The sequence below is a fragment of the Somniosus microcephalus genome, chromosome 5, assembly GCF_052327205.1.
Source record: "Somniosus microcephalus isolate GS21.2 chromosome 5, FLI_Smic_1.0, whole genome shotgun sequence".
In the NCBI taxonomy this organism is placed as follows: Eukaryota; Metazoa; Chordata; class Chondrichthyes; order Squaliformes; family Somniosidae; genus Somniosus; species Somniosus microcephalus.
The window spans coordinates 75,365,077-75,389,606 of record NC_140991.1 but is presented as its reverse complement, the minus strand read 5'-3'; the positions used below and the strand labels follow the sequence as shown (position 1 = coordinate 75,389,606).

At 46.2% G+C, this 24,530-nt stretch overlaps 1 protein-coding gene across 1 annotated transcript in view; it reads left to right on the top strand.

Annotated features, from left to right (window-relative positions):
• Positions 1 to 24,530, top strand: part of malrd1 (MAM and LDL receptor class A domain containing 1) — a 408,505-nt gene that overhangs the window by 245,883 nt on the left and 138,092 nt on the right. The window contains exons 13-14 of the mRNA XM_085987833.1: positions 5,328 to 5,456; positions 16,001 to 16,165. Coding sequence (XP_085843959.1) covers positions 5,328 to 5,456; positions 16,001 to 16,165 — 294 coding nt within the window. The remainder of the gene's footprint in view (positions 1 to 5,327; positions 5,457 to 16,000; positions 16,166 to 24,530) is intronic.

Sequence of the window (24,530 nt, the reverse complement as noted above, 5' to 3'; positions counted from 1 at the left end):
TCCAGCATCTGCAACATTTTACCCCTTGTGACCCCACCTCATTGTTCTTCGATCGACAGTTCCGACAGGCCACAGAAAAAAATCGCATAGACCTCCTCAGAAGACAAACACGGGACACAACCAACAGAGTAACCTTCATCGTCCAGTACTTCCCCGGAGCGGAGAAACTACGCCATGTTCTTCACAGCCTTCAACATGTCATCGATGATGACGAACACCTCGCTAAGGCCATCCCCACGCCTCCACTACTCACCTTCAAACAGCCGCCTAACCTCAAACAGACCATTGTTCGCAGCAAATTACCCAGCTTTCAGGAGAACAGCGACCACGACACCACACAACCCTGCCACGGCAACCTCTGCAAGACATGCCAGATCATCAACACAGATACCATTATCACACGTGAGTACACCGCCCACCAGGCACATGGTACATACTCATGTGACTCGGCCAACATTGTCTACCTCATACGTTGCAGGAAAGGATGCCCCTGAGCATGGTACATCGGCGAGACCATGCAGACACTGCAACAACAGATGAACGGACACTGCGTAACAATCGCCAGGCAGGAGTGTTCCCTCCCAGTCGGGGAACACTTCAGCAGTCAAGGACATTCAGCCTCCGATCTTTGGGTAAGCATTCTCCAAGGCGGTCTTCGAGACACACGACAATGCAAAATCGTAGAGCAGAAACTGATAGCCAAGTTCCGCACTCATGAGGACGGCCTCAACCGGGATCTTGGGTTCATGTCACGCTACATGTAACCCCACCTGATGTAGGGTCATCCAGACTCGAGTCATCGTTGGCTTGTTCTCTCTACACAGATGCGGCCGGACCTGCTGTGATTTCCAGCAAAGAAAATGTTTTTTGTCTGTTTTTTGTTTTTCATACAGACTCCAGCATCTGCAACATTTTACCCCTTGTGACCCCACCTCACTGTTCTTTGATGTAATGTTATCCTGACTGACCTGTTTGGACACCATTCACACCTTTGATTGCTGTGATTATCTCTCTGCCGAGGTGTGATAAATGGCAGTTAGAAAGATTACCTGTAATCATCTGGCATTATTCTCTGACTATATCATTTGTGTCTATGGGCATCTCTCCACTTCACCTGATGAAGGAGCAGCGCTCCGAAAGCTTGTGATTTCAAATAAAACTGTTGGACTATAACCTGGTGTTGTGTGACTTCTTACACCTCCATGGAGGTTGCCATCCTTCCCATGGTGATGCGTTCATCCACCAATGACTCCACAAAGGCTCTGCTCATGTTCGCTATGGACTCCTGCATTCGCTCCACACTCGCAGCAACCCTGGAGACAAAACCTGCCAGAGACTCCTGCATCTGTTCCTGGAGTTCCAGCACCGCTGATCTTATGGATGGACCCAGAGGCAGGGGGTCGACATGCAGCTGAGCCGAGCTGGCAGAGTCCTGCGCCCTCCAACTAGGACTCTCCACTGCTTTCCCTGTCTCCACAATCTGCTGATGCTCACTTGTGAGCTGTGATACACCAGGTGACAACACTACTCTATATCCCGAAGGTCCCACCGAGGTGTGAGTGTCTGCTCTGGTGATGGGTGCGCTGAATTCTGCTGCCGCTGTGCCCTCAGATGTTGCAGCTTCCTCTGAGGAGTCTTGAGGCTCATGCTGTTCCCCCTGGCTAGTGGGGACGGGTGCTTGCGATGGTCCTGTGGGGGAGTAAAGGAAAGAGTCAGAGATGTGATGCCAAGGTTAAATACACATTGCATATTGCAGTGATCATTAGTCCATCTGTTAGAGCTTCAGAATCGTTATCAGCGACTCATGCAATGTCAATGAGAGAGATGGAAAACTATTCTGTCACCAGCTTGCTGTGATGCACCCCTCTGTCCGTCCCCCACTTGTGCATCTTCCTCCACTCCTACGATCTCCAGGACCGCCTCCTCCCAGGGGTTGAGGTGAGCTACTGAGGGTGGCACCTCCTCCTGTCCTTGCTTTTTCTCGCTTATTGTGAAACATAGAAACATAGAAACATAGAAGATAGGAGCAGGAGTAGGCCATTCGGCCCTTCGAGCCTGCTCCGCCATTCAACGTGATCATGGCTGATCATCCAAATTCAGTACCCTGTCCCTGCCTTTTCCCCATATCCCTTGACCCCTTTAGCCTCAAGAAATATATCCAACTCTTTCTTGAATATATTTAATGAACTGGCCTCCACCGCCCTCTGTGGCAGAGAATTCCACAGGTTCACCACTCTCTGGGTGAAGAAATTCCTCCTCATTTCAGAGCTCTCTTTTCCTGCAATGAGGGAGACAAGTGGAGTTTGAGTGAGAATGAAGGAGTGAGTGTAGATAATCCATAGCATAGATGCTTAGAAGGAGACAAAGATGGAGTGAGGTGGCAAGACCAAGGGCCCTCCCTGTGTGTTGTCAGTTGTTTTCATAGCATCAGAGTGATAGGGAGTGTGAGAGCTGCATAGTCGAATAGTTAGGTGAATGTGACCATAGAGAGAGAGAGGGAATGGGTAAGGGTGCATGGATGTCAGTGTCAAGTGGGATGTGGAGGAAGAGATTGCTAAAGCTGAGTGCTGGTGAGGAAAGGCAATGAGGATCAGATTGAGGGGGATGGGAAATTCATACTCACTTTTCCAGTGCGCAGAAGGTCATGAAATCTCTTCCTGCATTGAATCCAGGTTCTGCGGGTTACTGATAATGAGTTGACCTCCTCTGCCACCTGGATCCACACAGCCTTGGTCTGCTGGGGAGCCTTCTTCCTCCCTGAAGAAGGGAAGCGCACCTCTTTATGAGCTCTTGCTCCCTCAACTAAAGCCTGCAGGGCAACGTCATCAAACCTCGGAGCAGACCTAGGTCTCTCGCTGGTCATTCTGCCTCCAGGTCCTTGTAGCATGAAAGGCCAAAAGGTTGGCAGTCTGCAGAAGAAGCAAGGCTTGTTGCAGACCTTAAATGCAGCAGCAATGATGACGTCATCGGAGGCGACTTTCAGACTGGAAAAACTCCTTTGCTATGGGTTCCCACACATTGGAACTCCATTGGCCAATTAAGTTAAAATCGCATCAATCTCCCACATCGATTTAGATTCGGGTGGATAACACGAAATGCGGATTACACGACCCCAGCCCACCCCTGAATTAAAATCCAGCCCATTGATTATGTCGCTCAAAGGATCAGCAGGAGGGCCGGAATGAGATAGGGCTCCACACCGTAGCACTGATTCCTTGACCTGCACTTAATGGGAGTGCTTTTCCAGGAATTAAATTCATATCTTATAGCTACTACAGCACAAATCTTTAATAAATTGTTTATCTCGGCTTTTCTGGGAAAATGCCGGAATCCATTATTAAAGAAGTGGTAACAGGGCACTTAGAAAATCATAATATGATTAGGCAGAGTCAACATGGTTTTATTAAAGGGAAATCATGTTTAACAAATTTATTAGAGATTTTTGAGGATGTAGCTAGCAGGGTAGATAAAGGTGAACCAGTGGATGTAGTATATTTGGATTTCCAAAAGGCTTTCGATAAGGTGCTACATAAAAGGTTGCTACGCAAGATAAGGGCTCATGGGGTTGAGGGTAATATATTAGCATGGATAGAGGATTGGTTAACAGACAAAATACAGAGAGTCGGGATAAACAGATCATTTTCCAGTTGGCAGGCTATAACTAGTGGGGTACTGCAAGGATCAGTGCTTGGGCCTCAGCTATTTACAATCTATATTAATGACTTCGATGAAGGGACTGAGTGCAATGTAGCCTGACTGAAGATACAATGGAGTTATTGTACAGATAATCATTTCATCTTGCATCCATTGGTTTGCACACAAGATAAAAGGTGTGATTTTCCTCACTGCCTCTACGATGGTGCGATTTTGTTAGGGTGGGAATTCCTCCTACCACAGGGCTGATTTCCTGGGGTCTGGCTCATTTGAATATTTTCATTGGGATTACAAATGCCTGGCAGCCTCTGGGGAAGAGGGGAACATTTTTTCTGCAAGCCTTGGGAGACTGCAGCTACGTAACTTGGGGCAGAGGGAGTGTATTGACAGCCCTGTGATTGACTACACTCCCTGGGAACCCTAGAATTTAAACCACTCCTCCACATGCCATAGTAACGCTATACATGGGAACATACAGCATTTTGAGCATGTAGCATTGCTGTGATACAAATAACACGAAATACATCATATGACATATACCAGTCATTTGCACCTTGTCACAATACATCCGCTCATGTTTGGGTAGATGAATTGGATGCTTGTTGTTACTTCCGGTGGGAAATCCCAGAATGGGACCTAGAAGAACAACTCCTCACCCAATTTCTCTCCCCATCAACATAACTCCTAAGGAAATTCAGTCCCTTTGGGCTGGATTTTCTCAATGGAGACGTGATGGAGGCGGGACTGCTGCTTGCCGGGGCTATGTCCCGCCTCAATCAGCCTCTGGCCAACCAGCGGGATTTTCCCCTGATTGACCTTGTTAAGCCCACCCTGTGGGCTCAGCAGGCCAATTAGGGGGAAGTCACTGACAGAGCACGTCAACGTCTGACGTGCCATCTGTCAAGACTTCTTGAAAGAAGAAATATCAGCATTTGACAGCTCTGTGAAGCTGTCAAACACTAACTTTCTGTGTAGTTTGATGAGCCTTTGTGTTCAGGACTCATCAAACCTTTCTAGTTTGTAGAAATCAGATGACTGTTGGTTCGGAGGATCCAACAGCCAGTCTGTGAAATCTACAATGAAGATGTCGGGAGTCTGGAACCACCGCGGCTGAAGGCTGTAGGCAGAAACAAAGGTAAGTGAACATTTTATAACACTTAGCACTCACCTTACATACTTAACACTCCACACTTGTACCCATCACTCACCTCTACATCTCACTTTCAGACCCCTCCAACCCCCGCAGACCTCCTTCACATCTCCTCCATCCCGGCGGAGTTCTCCGAGGTCAGGAAGCCTGCATTTGAAAAGGTAAAATGGGACTAATCCTTTTTTCTGCTTGTTAACTACATGTTAACTGGCAGTTAAAAGGATTTAATCCCTTTCCCGCCTCGAGGAGACGGGATCCAGGGCAGGAGGGCTTCCCGCCTCCTGGCAAAAGGGCACGGAGATGGGATGGGGGCAGGTTTGCCAGCCGCCCCCACATTCTGCAAGTTTACCGGCAGTCCCGCCTCCTCGGGGCTGACAAAATCCAGCCCATCGTGTTTTTCCAGAAGCATTAGCTTTAAGACTAAACCCCTTTAAGTGAGAGTAGTTAGGATTTGGTGACTATTTGCAGACACATTTAAATTTGGTGAATCTTGATTTAACTGTGTTTATTTACAATGTTTCAGATGGCAGCTTATCAGGCTTTTGCCCAGCTGTCACCGATTACATCTGTCAAAATGCCAAGTGTATTGAGTCTGACCTGGTCTGTGACTACAAGTCAGACTGTGAAGATGGATCAGATGAATTTGACTGCTGTAAGTAGGTTTACCATTCAAATAATTTATTTTATTCTCAGTTAATTTTCAATATAACCCAATACTTAGCCAAGACAGAGAACATGATGTATACATATCAATTATTTTGGGCACGAATGGCTGATGTCTCCCCCCTTTGCTCTTCAATAAGTCTTCCTGTTGTTCTGTAATATGAATTCTGAGCCATAATGTCAAAACTCTTCTAAATAAACCAGCCACACTTTTGAAGAAAGGATATCTATGTAATAAATTGTGACCGCTGTCTTGCTTCTGAAGTTTTCATTAGTGGATATAAATTTTCAATTTTGATTTTCAGATGATTTTTCAACCTCATACACTCCATTGACTCTACATTTGAACATGTGCATATGACATTGATGTGAAAAATATATAAAGACAGCTTCAATTTTTGTGCACTGGGATCAATTACATATTCAGATATTATTGATGGCAACTTCTAACTTTGATGAAACCACATCTCATGTACTTAAATTATTAAAATAGGAGCAATTTGACTGATTCTATTAAAATAAAAGCTTTCCTCTCTGGCTTTATCAGATATATGATACTATTTAATATATTCCTGTGCCACTTTAGAGCCTTGGTGCAAAAGGATATAGTATTTCACCATTGCACAGACGTGCCTTCCAATATCTGAGTGAAGAACCATTGCAACAGTCTGATTGAATGCATGTGTACATTTATTGGAAATTACACATTTACAGCACAAAGACATCATTAAGAGGAGAGGCCCCACTGGCAAGCTATAGGGATTCTCCCTTGCTGTTTACCTATTCCTGTTTATACCTTTGTGCCAAAAATGGTTGGGACATTGGAATGGACTTTGACCTTCAGCTTTGATTTTGTTTTGTTTTAAATCATTGACATGTAAGATGGCAGGTCATTTAATGAAAAACATGGGCATTGTAGTTTTACCATTGTATGAAATATTTTATCAAAGGGTGTACTAAATTGCATTTTTTGTCAAAATTGGCCGCAGCCTGCATCCTTTTTTGTCATTGTTATTGAACCTTGTAGAACTAGAGCAATGATCAAATCAGTTAACAACTCTACCTTGGAAGTTTACACACTGATGGTAATTAACATTTTTAGCGATAGTATAAAACAGGTGATATCGGATGGAAATGAATGGAAAGAAAAATCAGGTGGGGTGTATAATGGGCAGCCCATCTGATCTCGCCTGTTTTACTAACCCTAACCCTAAAATGACCCCCACAATATTTACAGTGACTTGGACACTTTCTAAATTCTGTATTAGCTCTCTCCCATCTAGAAATTTTACACATTTCTATTGTTTTCATGAAGAGCATTTTGAGTTGATAAATCAGGGGTATTTGCTGCCCCCAAAAAACACGGGTCAGAGAACTGGGGTACAATTTTGTAGCCCAATCCATGATCCCTGCTACTTCTGAGTGCAGTTCCCTGCTGGGAGCTCAGGATCACATCGCCATAAGCTTCGAGTGCAGCTTATGAAAAGTCATCATCCTTTGCTAAAGCTGCAGGGAGGGTGTGTAGAAGAAATACCAGGTACAAATGAACCAAAAGGAAGTACGATTGGGGGCATGAAATGGAGTCTTGTACCTTAACCTCTAATTGATGGCTGGCAAAGTGGACACACTACTGCATGAGCTGGGTCTGGGGAAGATCATTTGGCAACCAGGACACCCTGCCGGAGAATAGCAATGCACCTTGCCTGGCACAGGATGACAGTCAGGCTCAACAATCCTTACAGTACATGAGTGCCATCTACAATGTTTTGCACTGTTAGGGTCCCTGCAACCTGGAAAAAGCTCTGGGCCATGTCGAGCTGATGCCTCCTTTCCACAAGGAAAGTGATAAATATGTTGCCCTGCATTAACAGAATCTGTGTCACTTGATGCTTCTGGGAACTGATTGGGCAAATATCACCAATTTAATGCAGTAATGACCTTCACGCCCATGGGAAAAATGGTCCCTTTTAATTAATTTTGAATATGGGAACATTATTTTTATTTCAGTTGTGTTAAACATTTATTTATTTGGGGATTTCTCATTAGCTTATGGGGATTCCATTTGTAAATGGAATCCCCATAAGCTTATGAGGAATCCCCCTTTCAATTGGTTGGCCTGGCCCACGTGATCCCAGGGATGCTTCCAAACCGCCTGCATCCCTAGGATCCGTAGGCCTTTACGCAGACATACGCCTGCAGGCCCAGGACCCGAACACTCTGAAGCCCGGGAGCCAGCAGATACGTTGGTATTTTTTTTTCAGGTTGGAGGCGTACGCTTCCGACCGCAAATTTTGGCCCAATATCTACATTAATGATTTAATTTAATACAATTCGGTTGACCAATGTTTTTCCACTCAAATGGCACATGCATACATGGACTCCAAAAACATATAAACCCTTTTTTCAAATGTTGGGCTTTTGTGCAATGGCTGTAACCATCCTTGCCAGCTGCTGCTTTATGAACAAAATAAAAAAAAAAATTTACAAACAAGGACAAGATTTGTTAAGTGCAGCTGCTTTAATGATAAGGCACCACCAAGGGAATGGTTTGGGATTAGGAAATGAGTTTTTAATATATAATAGATACATATGAAATTAAATGACCAGGATCCAGTCTGTATTACTACAAAGTTCTGGGTGAAAAATGGGGTTTTCGCCCACAAACGCGAACAGTGTCCTGACTTACCCAGTTTTCCCCGCGATTCCTCCAGCTTCTGTATCTGGTTCTCCAGGAGTAGCATCGCAATCACAAATGCCACAACCGCTAGAAGCTGCAATTTGGGTGGCATGATAATTCTTAGAAGCCCCTTGAAAATATCAAGACGTAACGCAAGTGAAAAAAATAAAGAAAATCGAAGAGTGGCTGGGGGGGTGGGGGCTGAGAGTGAAGTCACACACATGTGTTAGAACTAAGGAGAAATCAGAAGCACGAAGAGAACATAAACACACGTAGAATTTTACCAACTGATTTGACGCACATAATCATGTCACTGGGGAAATAAGGGATGAAGCTTTGTCACCGCCTCTCTCTCTCTCTCTCTCTCTCTCTCTGGTACCGATGCTCAGTGCTGTTGACCGGGCAAAGACTCAACGGCCCCGATTTTCTGCCAGCCATCGGGCGGCTTTTCGGGCGGGCGGGGGCCGAAAATTGCCGAAATAGGGGGTCGCGGCTCCCCCCGCCTGATTCCCCACCCCATCCGACTTTCAGACCGCCGTTTCTCCGCGAGCCGATTCAGTCCCGCCCACCGCTGGCGGGACTGGCTGTCGGAACCCTAATCAGCAATTATTGGTGTTGTGTCTGTGTATAATAAGACACAGACTGCAGGAGAAACGGTACAACAGGTGTTTACTCAACGTGGCTCACAGTGGAACTGCCTGTACAGATTACTACTCAGTGCTATATACAGGTGTGGTCACTGCCGGTACTACAGTATACATGAGCTGTAAAAAGTAGTTCCCCCCCTTAAAGGTATATACATTACAATTCCTCCCCTTTTAGATTAACAGTACCATAACACTCATTTAACAATTAAATATCAAACTAATTACAATTAACACTTTTATCATGCAACATCAGCTGAAAATAGTCTATTTATATATTCAGTCTTTGGGGAGGCTTCCTGATCCTTTCTGGATAGCGCCTTTCCCGAGCGTCTTGCTCTTGGTGCGGAGGCGATTCTGGCCCCCTGTCGTCGGTTGGTTGATCAGCTTCCGATGCTACTGTTTCTGGGGTAGATGCGACCTGAACATCGGGTTCATCACCAGGTACGTATGGGCGAGGCATGGGGTTGACTTGTTCCTGTGACTCTAGGACCTGGTCAGCATGGCGTCTCACGATGCTCTCCCCAACGTCCACTGTGTACATTAGTGGGCCCTGCCGTGTGCATATTGTTCCTGGCTGCCATTTTTCTGTTCGGTAGTCGCGGGCCAAGACTGGTTGCCCTACATTGAAGCTCCTTGTTGGCTTCTCATGGATGTGCTGGAATTGCTTACTCTCAACATCTCTTCGTACGTTTGGTCTGAGCAAATCCAGGCGAGATCTTAACCTTCGGTTAAAGAACATCATGGCTGGGGCCTAGTTGGTGACTGCATGTGTCGCATTCCGGTAGGCGAACAGGAAATTGTCCACCTTGTGCTGCAGCGGAATGTTGTCATTGTACATAGCCTTTATTGCCTTCTTAAAGGTTTGTACGAACCTCTCAGCCAATCCATTTGTGGCTGGATGATACGGGGCGGATGTGTAATGCATTACCCCATTCTTTTTCAAGAGCCTCCGGAACTCTTCGGACACAAACTGTGGTCCGTTGTCGGAGCAAATCTGTTCTGGCAAGCCATTCCTGGCAAAAATGGTCCGCAGGACTGCAATAGTTTTCTCCGTGGTGGTGGAGGACATTTTGATGACCTCAGGCCATTTCGAGTGTGCATCCACGGCTATTAAAAATATTGAGTCCATGAATGGACCAGCAAAATCAATATGCACCTGTTGCCATGGAGATGAGGGCCACTCCCATGGGTGTAGAGGGGCCTGTGGTGGCGCATTTTGGACTCTCTGGCATCCTGAGCAGCTCTTGGTCAGGTCCTCAATTTGTTTATCGATTCCCGGCCACCACACATAAGCCCTGGCTAGGCTTTTCATTTTTACCCCTCCCAGATGACCCTCATGAAGCTCATTGAGCACTCTATCCCTTAACTTGGGTAGAATTACCACTCGGGATCCACACATCAAGGTCCACCGGCACACTGACAGCTGTTCTCTCCTTGTCGAGAATGCCATGTGCTGGCCATCCCTTCACCGTCAAATCATATACCCGAGACAGTGTCGGGTCATTTCGGGTTTCCTTTTCGATCCAAGCGTTAGTTACCGGTAGGTATTCAACTATAGTCGAATGGAATATTTCGACAGGATCCACTGCTGGTGCTTCCTCCGCAGTAGGCAGTGGCAGGCGTGATAGCCCATCAGCATTTCCATGCTGTTTCGTGCCCTTATATTCAAACTCATAGTGGTGCGCCCCTAGAAAAAGTGACCATCTTTGTAGTCGTTGCGCAGTCATCACCGGAACGCCCTTCTTCAGATTAAAAATGGAGACAAGAGGCTGGTGATCAGTCAGCAAGGTGAATTTCTGCCCGTGCAGATAGTGATTGAACTTTTTCACTCCCCACACCAGGCTGAGGGCCTCCCTGTCAATCTGGGCGTAGTTACGCTCGGCTGAGGTTAGTGATCATGATGCAAAGGCTATTGGGCTCTCTGAGCCATCCGAGAATTTGTGCGACAGCACCGCTCCAATGCCGTAGGGTGACGCATCACATGCCAACCGAATTGGTAATGCCGGGTTGTAATGGGCCAATACCTCTTTCGATGTGATTAGTGTTTTGCTCTTCTGGAAAGCTCATCTACATTCGTCACTCCACTTCCATGGCACCCCAGTTTGCAGTAGGGTGTTCAGTGGGTGTAGTATTGTAGACAAATTTGGCAAGAACTTATGGTAGTAGTTTACCAGCCTGAGGAACGACCTCAGTTGTGACACATTTTCCGGTGCTGGAGCCTTGACTACTGCCTCAATCATCTCTGGGGACTTATGTAACCCCTCTTTATCGATAACGTGGCCACAATACGAGATCTGTTTTCTAAAAAACTCGCATTTGGGGCGGTTAGCTCGGAGCCCATATTCCTGCAATCTAGTGAGCACCTGCTGCAGGTTGGCAAGGTGATCACTGTCATTTTCGCCCGTGACTAGGATGTCGTCCAAATAACACTGGGTCCCTGGGATCCCTTACAGGACTTGTTCCATTGCCCCTCTGCCAAATAGCCAGAGCTGATGCTACCCCGAATACCAGCCGGTTGTATTGGTAGAGACCTTTATGGGTGTTGATTGTGAGGTATTTTTTTGATGCTTCTTCTACCTCCATTTGCAGCTACGCCTGGGCCAGATCAATCTTAGTGAAGCATTTCCCTCCAGATAGCAAGGCGAAAATATCTTCAATCCGCGGAAGTGGATATTGTACGGTGTGAAGGACCGGGTTCACTGTTATCTTAAAGTCCCCACAGATGAGAACCTTCCTTGGTTCCCCAGGCGTGCTGCTCAATGACTTTTTCATCACAGGGACGATGGGTGCAGCCCACTCACTCCAGTCTACCTTGGACAGTACACCTGAACGTTCCAGATTCTCCAGCTCTGCTTCGACGGCTGGGCGGATCGCATAAGGTCTGGGCTTAAAAAAATTTTGGGCTTGCGTTTTCTTCAATTTTAATCATCGCTGTCATGCCTTTTAGTGTTCCGAGTCCTTGCTGGAACACTTCTTTCGCGTCAGTTAGGATCTTTGATAGTTGCCCAGGTGTGATGTCGTCATCCTTTTTGTCAGCCACAGTCAGTGCCTGTATGGAATGCCAATCCAGTTGTATTTTCCAGATCCATTCACGTCCCAGTAATGGTGGTCCTCCATCTTGCAATACATAAAGGCCTAGTTTTGGTGTTTCCTTACCGTTATATATAACGGTCACCCTTATTTTTCCTTTGGGGTAGACTTTTTGCCCCGTGTACGTCTTCAAAATTTTTGTGTCTCTCAAGGGTATGTGTGAGAATAGCCGCTCATAGTCCCGTCGGTTTATGACTGTTAGGGCTGATCCTGTGTCCAATTCCATCTTTACCTGGACTCCTGCTATCTTGAGAGTGACCCAAATGGTTCGGTGATCCTCCGTTGTGATCACATTATGTAGTTTCAGAGAACTCAGTTCCCTGCTTTCGGAGTCGTTATCACTCTTTTGTTCGTCTGAACTATTCTCCGTCATCTTATGTACCTTCTTGTACTTTTCTTTGGTAGGTTTCTTATTGCTGGTTTTCTTTCCCGACCTGCCGACTCGTGCTATGTGTCCTACTTTTCCACACTGTCTGCACACTTTGTCTTTGAACCAGCAATCATTCTGGTCGTGTGTTTTTCTGCCGCAGCGATAGCACTTCTCTGTTCCATATGACATTTCGTTTGTGCCATATTCTTGTGGTCTCTGTTGTATCTCTGCAGCGCCCCGTGCTGCTGCTTCATATGATACCGCAATGCTGAAAGCCTTTTCCAGCGTAAGGTCCTTTTCAGATAAAAGCCGTTTCTGGGTTCCTTCACTTTGAAGCCCACACACAAACTTGTCCCTTAAGGTATCTGCCAGTCCCGCTCCAAACTGGCAGTGTTTCGATAGATTGCGCAGTTCTGTTAAATAATCAGCATTGCTTTCATCCTTATGCTGGTTCCGTTTGTGAAACTTGAATCTTTCTGCTATCAGCAGCGGTGTGGGGTTTAAATGTTCCTGTAGTATCGTTACTATGTCTTCAAAACTCTTTTCCATTGGCTTCGTTGGGGTTACTAGATTTCGTAATAAACCATACGTCTTTGCACCCATTAAATTTAACAATACCGACGCTTTCTTGTCATCTGACACCTCATTTGCCTTGCAGTACACCTCTATTCGTTCGACATATGTAGTCCAATCTTCGACTTCATTGTCAAATGCGGTGATACTGCCACTCTTCGGCATTTTGGGTGTGGTTTAAAATGGCATCTCCCAATGGCTTAAAATGGCGTCTCCCGCGCTTTCCTTCCTCCCCCGCTGCTGCCAACGCCGCTCCCGGCGGCTCTCGTGGCAATGGCGGCGCCCTGTAGGTTTCGCGCGCTTCTCCTGCGCTGCTGCCAACGCCGCTCTTGGCGGTCCTCGTGGCAATGGCGGTGCCTCGCGGGTTTCTGCGCGTCTCTCTCTCCCTCTCTTCGACGCTGCTCGGCCCCTGAACACCGGCTCTGCCCTCTCTCTCCCCCGTCGACGCTGCTCGGCCCTTTGCTGTGCCGTTCGGTCGGGCTCTAGCCCGCCGCTGTCCGGGAAGGGTCTGCGCACTACCTGTTGCCAGCCCGTTTCGCTGGACCACCTCGACTGGAAAGCCAAGCCTGGCTCTCGACAGCCTCCCCAGCAATTCTCGAGTCTCTGTTGGATGACTGGGCGGTTGCACGTGGTCGACGCCCGAGTCTCTGGCCTTGACCTCCAATCCACTGATCTCCAGGAACGAATCCCCGGGAGGTGATGCAGAGTTGCAGGTAGGTTCGAACTTGCCTTGTCGCCAATGTTGTGTCTGTGTATAATAAGACACAGACTGCAGGAGAAACGGTACAACAGGTGTTTACTCAACGTGGCTCACAGTGGAACTGCCTGTACAGATTACTACTCAGTGCGATATACAGGTGTGGTCACTGCCGGTACTACAGTATACATGAGCTGTAAAAAGTAGTTCCCCCCTTAAAGGTATTTACAGTACAATTGGCATGTTTAATACCATTTTAGGGTGCCCTTGCGATTTTCAGGGGTTCCCCATGCTAAACACGCCTGCGGGGAACCCCGCTGATGAAACCTGGTGTGAAGCTTGCCGGCTTGCTTGCTCTCAGCTGCAGGTCATTCGGGAAAGCTGCGATTTAAAGGGACAGCATTTGTATGTTGAAGGACCTTGTTGTTACAGGCTTGGGGCTATTTCTTCAAGGCTTAGGCACAGCTGTGGAAGGTTGGAGCCTCACACACTTCTCCAATGTGATCTCCTGGGAAGCCACTCTCGCCACCCTCACTCAGCGCTTCCTCAGCGGAGGCATCTACCAGAAGCATGGGACGCCTTTTCTTCCTTCCCTTCTTGCCAATAGAGGATCTCCAGCAGCAGAGGCAGCAGCAGCAGAACCAGGAACAGCAAGATGAGCACCAGGAGCACCAGGCTGCTGCTCACTCACCTGAAGCTGCACAGACCAGAAGGGACCAGCGCTTGGGAGAGGCTTGAGAGCACCTTGCTGCACTTGAGGGGGCCATGGGGACCCGTATCTGCACTGGCAGTCCTACTCAGAAGGACTTCCATGAAAGTCTGGTTTCTCTGTTCAATAAATGGCCAACGCTCCTCAAGAGATGTCATTCTCTTATGAGCACTCACCATGTTTTCCGTACCCTGGCGAGTTATCTCCTCCATGGAGGTTGCCAACATTTTCATGGTGATGCGTTCCTGCGCCAATGACTCCACAAAGGCACTGCTCGTGGTCGCTATGGACTCCTCCATTCGCTCCGCACTCGCAGCGACCCTGGAGACAAAACCTGCCAGAGACTCCTGCAGCTGTGCATGAAGATCCATCACCTCTTCTCTTGCGGATGGACCCAGAGGCAGAGGGTCGACATGCAGCGCAGCTGAGCTGGCAGAGTCCTGTGCCCTCCAACAAGGACTCTCTACTGCTGTCCCTGTCTCCAGAATCTGCTGAAGCTCACTTGTGAGCTGTGAAACACCAGGTGACAACACTACTCTATGTCCCGAAGGTCCCCCCGAAGTGTGAGTGTCTGCGCTGGTGCTGGGTGCGCTTACTTCTGCTGATGCTGCGCCCTCAGAGGTTGGAGCTTCCTCTGAGGAGTCTGGCTGCACAGCCTCTTCCTCCTCCACAGTGGGGATGGGGGCTCTGGATGGTCCTGTGGGGGAGTAGAGGAAAGAGTTAGAGATGTGATGCCAAGGTTACATGCACATTCGAGTTGACATCTGCTGACACCTGCATCCATGAAGCCTTGGTCTCAGTGGGAGGCCTCTTCCTGCCTGACCTAGGGAAGAGGGCCTCCCTGTGGGCCCTAACCCCATCCAATAATGCCTGCAGTGAAGATTCGTCAATTTTGGAGGCAGCTCGGGGTCTGGCACTGGCCACAGCTGCTGCAGGCTCCTTTGCCATCCTGTATGGTTCGTTTGGAAGCCAACAGAGGAAGCAATGCTTGCTGTGGACCTTGAAAGCACCACAAAAGATGACATCATACTGTGGGGCTTCCTGCCTGGAAATGGACAATTAGCAAGGCTGCCCACACACTGGAAATTAATTGGCCACTTGAGGGAAAATTGCGTGCAGCTGGCTGACCCTTTTTTTGTGTGTCAGAACCCCACATTTGGGGAATCCGACCATTTCCCACACAATCCACAAAATCGGGCCCAACGTCTTTCTTATCCAAGCTGCTTAATTGAATGCTGCCTATCTCTCTCATATGCCATCACCTAGTAAAATAGCTTGATGTTATTAGGAATTTTAGTAATATTACTGTATGTGACCTATTTCATATTAATGAGTGTTGTGTGCAACGGGGGTCTGGCAGAATCTTGCTTTGATTTGCCTTGATTATGTCTGTCCAAAGAGGCTTGGGTGATTTGATTCCCATCAGTTCTTCATTAGATGTGAGGTAGCTATCAGCTGCTTGACTTCAGTCTCACACGAGTACGCCAAGAATTTGCTTGGGAGATCTCCCGATTGGCCGCTGTAACTTCAAAAGGAGATTGGCGGAAATCCCATTTGTGCATGTATCTGGGCTTTCTGCCAATCTTTCATTGAGGTTACGGTGGCCAATTGGGAGAAGTCCCAAGGAAATTTGCAGCGATATACTACATAGAAAGTAGGCGGCCAGAGTGTTCTTAGAATGGTTGGCTCCTTGTACACAAGTTTTAAATGGTTTGGTGTCAATTCCACAATGTAATGTATTAAAATGAGTTTTTGTTTTTGTTTCTTTAGCACAGTTTGTTAATATTCCAGGAAGCTGCAGCTTTGATGGTTCAACTGAAAGGTCTTGGATCACTAACTGTAGCTTAATGCAAAACAAAGATGATGACTTTGACTGGACTACAGGAAACAAAAGCATCACTGCAGGATCTGGTCTGGTAACTGATCACACACCTGGTAAATACATATGCTTTATCGATCACAGAGCAGCATTTCAGAGCAAATTGTAATATTTGTTTCCATTCACTCACTTTAAGTGAAGAATAATCCATTTTAACACATGTATAATTTTCTGCAATTAACCTTTCCTTAAAATGAAAGCGAATCAATGTCCAAGTACTTTTCCTACCCATTACTGATTGGTAATGGCTATTTTACTGTTACTGTAGCTGTTACTTAATCCAAGGCTGCGGTCTGGTTTCCTTCTTTGTGATAAGTGCTCTGACCAGCAATTTAACGAGACAAATCTATGATTTAATCATAATGGTCAGACAAGCGGCAAGCAGAACTTAGGCTTTTTTTTATCATTCCACGTGCAGAGAGCATCACTTGGTCATATTTGTAGCACATAGGTGGTTGCACATTTCATGTAATACCTCATCAAGATCTCAAATAATTACTCTAATTCATATAACGTACCTAATGTCAAAATTTTCTGAGTTTATTTACTGGAATTACACTGAAGTAATTGAGAGCTCATTTAAAACAAATACTGGAGAGATGGTGAAAGCTGCTAGTACCTTCACAAATTAATTGTCTTACAGTGTTCAGTTTGTAATCAGATTTCTTGAGCATTTTCTGTTGTGTGAGCTTCTGGTTTGGCTTCAGGCCTACTTTTTGAATTTCTCAAGTACTTTTTAGGTTGGGAGGCATCTTCTATGTCTGTGGCTTGTTGGCAGCTGCAATTTAAGTTGCTGCAACCACAATTAAGAAGCTAGATATCCGGATAGTTGGCATACCTATTTACTCATTTGGGAAAATAAAAAAGAGAACCTGCACAGAAATGAGAGGGAAATGCATTTACAACTGAGTCAGGCTATCCTCACCTGTCTATACCTAACCACCTGTGTCTACAGGTGAAGGGGCAACTCCCTAGACATGGATAGTGAAATTTGATTCTTCGCCTATGCTTCACCAGTCATGGAATTACAGAGCCAAAACTATAGACAAAATTCTACTATTAGGGACAGATAGTGGCTGTCAAGTTTCTTAATTTTTATGCATACTGGATCATTTGGGTATGGGATATATACCCAAAAAAATTAATCAGAATTGCATCGCTGCATAAAACAGGTGACAGATAGAAAAAACATAGCATTTATACAATAACTTTCATGGCCTCAGGATGTCCCAAAGTGCTTTCCAACCAATGGCTCATTTTTGAAGTGCAGTCACTGTTGTTATGTGGGCAAAGATGGCAGCTAACTTGTGCATTGGAAGGTCTCATAAGCAGCAAATGATCTACTTTGTGTGGTGTTGGTTGAGGGAGGAGATTTGGTCAAGATAATTCCCTGCTCTCTTCCAAATAGCACCATAGAATATTATTTCCAACTACACAGGCAGACAGTGGCCTGACTTTTCTCCAGAGAGGCGGGTTGGGGGCGGGGGCCCTCCAAAGTGGGCAGGAAACCTGGGAGGCTGAGTTTCCCGCAGGCCCTGCCAACTTTAACGGCAGGGCCTGATTTGCATGTGAGGCCTTAGACTCCCGCCCATAGCCAACCAGATTGAGAGGCAGGCTGGCTGGCTGCGGCGGGTAGACCTGCAGATGCAGAGAAGGAGCGAGGGCTTGGTCCGGGGTAGGGATAGCGGGGCGGGAGGGGGGGGTGTCGGGATCAGCTGTGGCTCATTTGGGGATCGCAGGGACAGGGTCAGGGATTAGCGGGGAGGATTGGGGATCGGGAAGGGGCTTGGGGATCGGCAGGGGAGGATCAGGGATGGAAGGGGGATCGGCGGGGGCGGGGGAGTCGGCCCAGGATCGGTGGGGGCTAGAGAGGATCGGGCCGGCCACCAGAGGATTGTGGCTGGCCTCAGCCTCATCGATGGTAGGGGTGGGGAGGCCTCGTGGTGGGGATCGGAGGCCGGGGAGGCGATCGGAGGCCTAGTGGTGCAGTCTCCAATCGTGGGGGGCGGGTTAGGTAGTGACGCTGGATCCAGAAGGTAGGTATAAAGCCACTTACCTCCTGGATACAGCAGTCCCCGCCTCGGTTTAATTGCCAGTTTCACAAATTCAAAATGAAGGTTAATAAAGAGGCTTCCAACCTCATTATAATATTTAAATTGACGTACCGCCCCCCTGGGGGCGGGTTGGTCCCCCACACCACCAACCCCCCCCCCATCCCACCTCCATTAAAACTGGAAGTGGGTGGGATCAGGTTGGGAATCCCATTTTTAATCAGGTTGGGAATCCCATTTTTAATCATTTAACTGCCACCCTGATAACACTTTAATTTCTGCCACCATTATTTGAAGGCCCAAGAAGACTAAGCCATGGCTCACAAGACTAAGAACATCCTCTTCGACCCTGGCTTATGACCTATTTGCTGAACGCTCACACCTCACAAGAAACAGAAAACAACAGTGTACATTCATGAAGTAAAAATGTAAACAGAGCAGAACTTTGGCCTGCTAAAGAAATTTTCCAGTACCTGGAGTGCTCTGCTGTTGCTGTGCAATAGCCTGGGGCAAGTTGACAAAATAGTTGCTGAATGTTGCATGCTGCACAATATTACTATTGAAAGAGACATAGTTTTGCTTGGCAAAGCACAGCTGTAACAAGGCAGACCTCAGCAAGACGATGATAGGTAACATGAACCCCCTGCAGCGAGAGGCCACTGGAGTTCAAAGGCCAGAACGTTAGCCTTGGCAGGAGTGATTGAAGCATAAGTACTGGAATTTTCACACATTTATGTTATTATATTTTAAGTTTAATTTGCTTTATTTTACTTCATTTTAACAGTGCAGAAGATTTTGAAGAAGGAAGTGTAACAGCGGAAGTCATGGTTCATGTTGAATCCAATGGCATAGGAAGAAATAGAATTGAGGTCCTGAAAAGGGATTTTCAGCAATTAAGAGATAGATTAAAGAGGAAGACTATGAGGATAGTAATCCTAGGATAACCCACAGAGAAGATGAAACTTTTTTATAAAGAGCTATTAAACTCACATTTTTTGTGATGGGGATAAGAGTGCTCTCATGCTATTTACAACTGGCCATCTTACGCAATTTTATGGGTGAATGTAGAGCCTATGGGGGAATTTTTTCAGGTTTGGTGGTGGGTCAGGTGGGAATTTTTTTTTTGGACTACAGGTAGGGAACCCACTGTCAACCTGCCACCACATTAGTTTCCCAGATGTCGGGTCTGTCATCACTGAACAGATCCGACACCAAGTAATGGGGTGGCAATTTAGATGATTAAGAGCTTGTTAACGGGCACTTAAAAACTATTTTAAGCTCACCTTTAAATTTTAAGAGGTCGCCCACGGGTTCCCCGCTGCTCATGGATCACGTCAGGTAAGCAGGTCGGGAGTTGTGTCAGCATGGGACTATTTCTTAACTTGACAGCTGAAAACATGCTATAAAAGTTCCCATCTTACAGCTGTTCACTTTCCAAGGTCAGAAGCTGTTGCTTACTGCATTTGGAAGACAGATTGAGCTTTATGCAGCTTGCAAGTGTGTGGCTCAAACTCTCTATCCAGTGTCACCTCATTGGAACAACCTCTCTCACCATTGACAAATCACTTCTGTCATCTCAAGTTCACCTGCCATCTATTACATCAGCATTGGCGCCCTTGAAACTATCTCACCTTGGTCCTCTGAATCCCACCACACTCAGCCCCAACACCAGCAGCACCAACAACACCAACCTTCTCCACAATCAACTGATGCTGCACAGGACACAGGGCATCAGCATCCAAACAGATTGCTGGCCGGGAGGTCAGGGATGGCCTCACCATGGCCAGATTTACATCACTTGACACTGTACACCCTGGCTGCCACAAGATGCGCCAGGTTGGCACCACCCCACACCAACACCATAAAGCATCTCTACAATGCCATTCATTTCACACTCATCAGCATTGCGGGGGGTGCCGTTATGTCTCACCATTCACTGCAACTCAATAAGCCACTTCCAAAGGTGCACACAAATGTGTCCAAGAAGGCAAAGTGTTGAAAATAAAGGTTTCAATGTTTGACACCACATTAACAGAAACTTTACATGAACATTGGCTAAAACACCCAAGTGCCTACCCTTGTGTGTTGTTAGTTGATATGATTGGACTAGGATGAGGGTGAGTGTGAGGGGTGGCTAGTGAGATGGGGAATGTGATTATGTAGATAGAGAGGGATGGGTGGAGGTCTAAGGTAAGTTGGTGTAAGTAAGAATGTGCAGGAGTAGGGTAGGGAAGGCAGAGTGATGGATGTGATGAGTGGCACAGCAGGATGAGGTTGAGTGTGGCTTTGCAGTAACGTTTTGTGATCTACTGAGATCATTGAAAGGTTTGCACCACTGCAGTCTAGTCATCCTGACGACATCCCTGCTTGTGTTGTCCTGTGCAATGTGCAAGCAGGCTGTGTTGATCTCCTGGGGAGGGCTCTTCTGCCCATTGGAAGGGAAGAGAACCTCCCTGCATGCTGTGACTCCCTCCATTAACATATGGAGGGAGTCATGGGAGATCCTGGGTGCAGCCGTGCACCTCTGTGCAGTCATTGTCTGTGTTTGCAGCACCTCAATGCTGTAGAACACTGGCAGCACAACTGTCAAAATAAATTTGGACGTGATCCCTTGTAGGAAACCGGCTGATGACGCGTCATCAAATGACATCACCAGACCCGCTTCCTTCAATTGGCCGGAAAACTCACTGGGCGGGCTTAACAAGCCCAATCAGCATAAGATCACTTTGGACAGTGGGCTGGAGCCACCAGCAGGGTCGCAACCTGCCACCAAACCCAGCCGCACTGGACCCGCCGAGGTAGGGGAAATCGCGGCCTAGGTTTTATTAATGTTTCCAAGAAGGTGCCAGATTTTCTTATTTAGAGTTGGTGAACTTGGTCACAGTCTTTGTCCTTCCGACACGGCGCACCTGGCCAGCTCCCCAGGCAGCAACAGGTGCACGGCCGTCGGAATCTCCCTGGAGGTGATGGTCAAGCACTTGTTGTAATGAGCCAGATGGGATGCCTCAGAGGTGATGCTATTTACTGTGAAGATGTTAATTAATTAACGAAAAACTGGAGCAGTGTTACTAACTTGTTGTCAAGGGATCCCAATCTCAATCAGGAGATTGAGGAGAAATTTCTTTACCAGTTAGAATGTGGAACTTGGTTTCACAGAGAGTAGTTGAGGTGAACAGTCTTTAAGGGGAAGCTAGGTAAGAACATGAGGGAGAAAGGAATAGAAGGATATGTTGATAGAGTGAGATGAAGTAGGGTGGGAGAAGGCTCATGTGGAGCATAAACATCGGCATAGACCAGTTGGGCTGGATGGCCTGTTTCTGTGCTGCAAATTCTAAATAATTCATTCAGTGTATTTCTCAAGGGCCACTCTGAAGAAAATTGAAACATACTGGACCACAGAGCAATGAGACATGAATTCCCAAACAGCGAGCTCATGAATTCAATTGTTCTATTGCAAGCAGTTGCCAAGTTGAGCCGAGACACTTCACCAAAGAAGAGAAAAAAAATTCTTCAGGACCAATAGTTCTATTTAAATAGTCCAGCTGGGTGGGACTGCACTCACCTTGTTCCATTTTTATCTATCTAATCACAGCCAGAGAATCACCTGCAATGGCTTCTCTTCCCGCTCTCGCACCGTTACCTTTGGTGTCCCTCAAGGATCTTTCCTTGGCCCCCTCCTATTTCTCATCTATATGTTGCCACTCAACGACATCATCTGAAAACATAGCGTCAGTTTCCACATGTAAGAAAGAAAGAAGACTTGCATTTTTATAAAGCACCTTTCACGACCACCAGACATCTCAAAGCACTTTACAGCCAATGAAATACTTTTGGAGTATAGACACTGTTGTAATGTGGGAAACGCGGCAGCCAATTTGCACTCAGCAAGCTCCAACAAACAGCAATGTGATAATAACCAGGTAAACTGTTTTTGTTATGTTGATTGAGGGATAAATATTGGCCAGGACACCGGGGATAACTCCCCTGCTCTTCTTTGAAATAGTGCCATGGGATCTTTTACATCCACCTGAGAGAGCAGACGGGGCCTCGGTTTAACGTCTCATCTGAAAGACGGTGTAGTGATCAATAACATGTCATTCTGTGGTGGACACTAGGTGGAGCAGTAGAGCTGTATATAGCTGTATGTATAAAACTACACTACCCAGCTATATATATATTAAGACTACATTACCCATGAGGCTAGGCTACCCACAAGGCGGCAGTCAAGATGGAAGCCTCTACAGATACTGTACCGGTCCACATGTGCTCAATAAAAGTAACTAGCAAAAGCTATCTGTGTTCATAATAAGAATGTCAATTTATTAATGAACATAACATGGTACCAGGGTGGTGAAGATCTGCTGAAAATTGTGAAAAGCGACATGGAGAATTTGAAGCCACCAGAGCGTTTGAATCTCACAGAAAAAATCGACTGCAATTGGCAGACTTTTAAACAGGAATTCGAACTCTACATTGCAGCCATCGGATTCGGTACGAAGCCAGACGCAAGGAAGATAGCGTTGCTGCTCACGGTTGCAGGCCCACAGGCGATAGAGGTATTTAATACATTTGTATTTAATCCAGAGGAGAACAGAGGAAAATTAGAAGATGTGCTAAAAAAATTTGATGCACATTGCTCTCCCAAAAAGAATGAGACGTATGAAAGATACATCTTCCATTCTCGGACACAGCAACAAAATGAGACTTTTGATAGCTTTATAACTGACCTGAAACTGAAAGCACAGACATGTAATTTCTCTGAGCTCAAAGCATCCATGATTCGTGACCAGATTGTGTTTGGTATTCATGATAAAAAAAAGTCAGGGAACGTCTGTTGAGAGAAACCGAACTAACATTGGAAAATGCTGTGACAATATGCAAAGCCAGCGAGCTAGCTCAAAAGCATGCGAAGACTTTCAGTGAAATCAATAATGATGCGATTGTAGTAAGTGCTGCTGTCGGTGCTGTGTCCTACAAGGGGAAGAAACGTGGGCAGAACAGAAATGAAAAGCAATCGGAGGATGAAATTTTTAATTGTAAATGCTGTGGTTACGAACACCAGTTAAGACAATGCCCAGCGTTTGGAAAAATGTGCACAAAGTGTAATGGAAAAAATCACTTTGCCAAACAATGCTTTTCAAAAGTAAAAACAACGAAAGGGCAACAAGTTAATGTGATTGAGGACACTGATTTAAGTGAGACATTTTTTGTAGGAATGGTGTCATGTGACGATATCAAAAAAGATACAGAAAATGTGCAGCCCTCAGAAATAGACAATGCTGAACATAAAGTTAATGCAGTAAAAGAGGACAAATGGATGATCCCACTGCAGATAAATGGAGCATTAGTTACATTGAAACTGGACACTGGGGCAAAAGCAAACTTAATCAGTATGAGTGACATTAACAATATGAAAGAAAAGCCCAAAATACAGAAAAAGTCAGTACTACTGAAGGACTATAATGGACAGAAAATAGATAGCTTAGGTGTATGCAGACTTAAAGTGACAGTCAAAGACAAAGTGCATCATCTCATGTTTTCTGTTGTGGCTAAAAGACTTGATTCACTATTAGGTGACAAAGCTTGTGAGGACTTAGAACTGGTCAAAAGAGTTTACCGTATAAACTGTGCCATAAGCAGACCAGATGACTCAGGTGATGAAGCAGAGAGTCCATCAAGGATGAAAAGGCCAAAGGGTATCCATGTCTTCAAAAAGCCTAGTTTCTCCAAGAAGAAAGAATAAGACTTTAAGGTCAAAGAGAAGCCAAAAGAAGAAAAGCACAAAGAGGAAAAACACAAGGAGAAAAAGTCCAAAGATATAACCGCAGCAGATGTTGTTAAGCAGTGGAAAGAGAAAAAGAAAAAGAAGAAGCCTGCACCAGAGCAGGAAGCAGTTCCGGTGGATACTCCTTCTTCCCTCAGGCCAATCTTTGGTGTTCCATTAGTCGAGGCTGCTGAGAGGACTATGCTGTATGATGGGATCCAGCTGCCAGCAGTTTTTCGAGAGTGCATTGACTACATTGAGAGTTATGGCATGAAGAGTGAAGGAAACACTGAAACCCTCTCCAAGCAAAGATCGCAAGGAGACTTCGATCTATACAAGAGCAGATTGATGACAATGCCGCAACTGCATCTTGTCATTCACCGCCAGAACAATCTCATGAAGACACATCAGACTTACCCGTGTTGAGAAGATCCACACGTGAAGTAAAAGAGCCTGATAGACTTAATCTTTGAGTACAATGTAAAGCTTTGAAAATGTGTTGACTGTTTTGAAAATGTTTATGTTTATAGAGCACTAACAAAAGTGTTACTGATATTAGTAATGGAGTTTGCACATTCTCCCCATGTTTGCGTGGGTTTCCTCCGG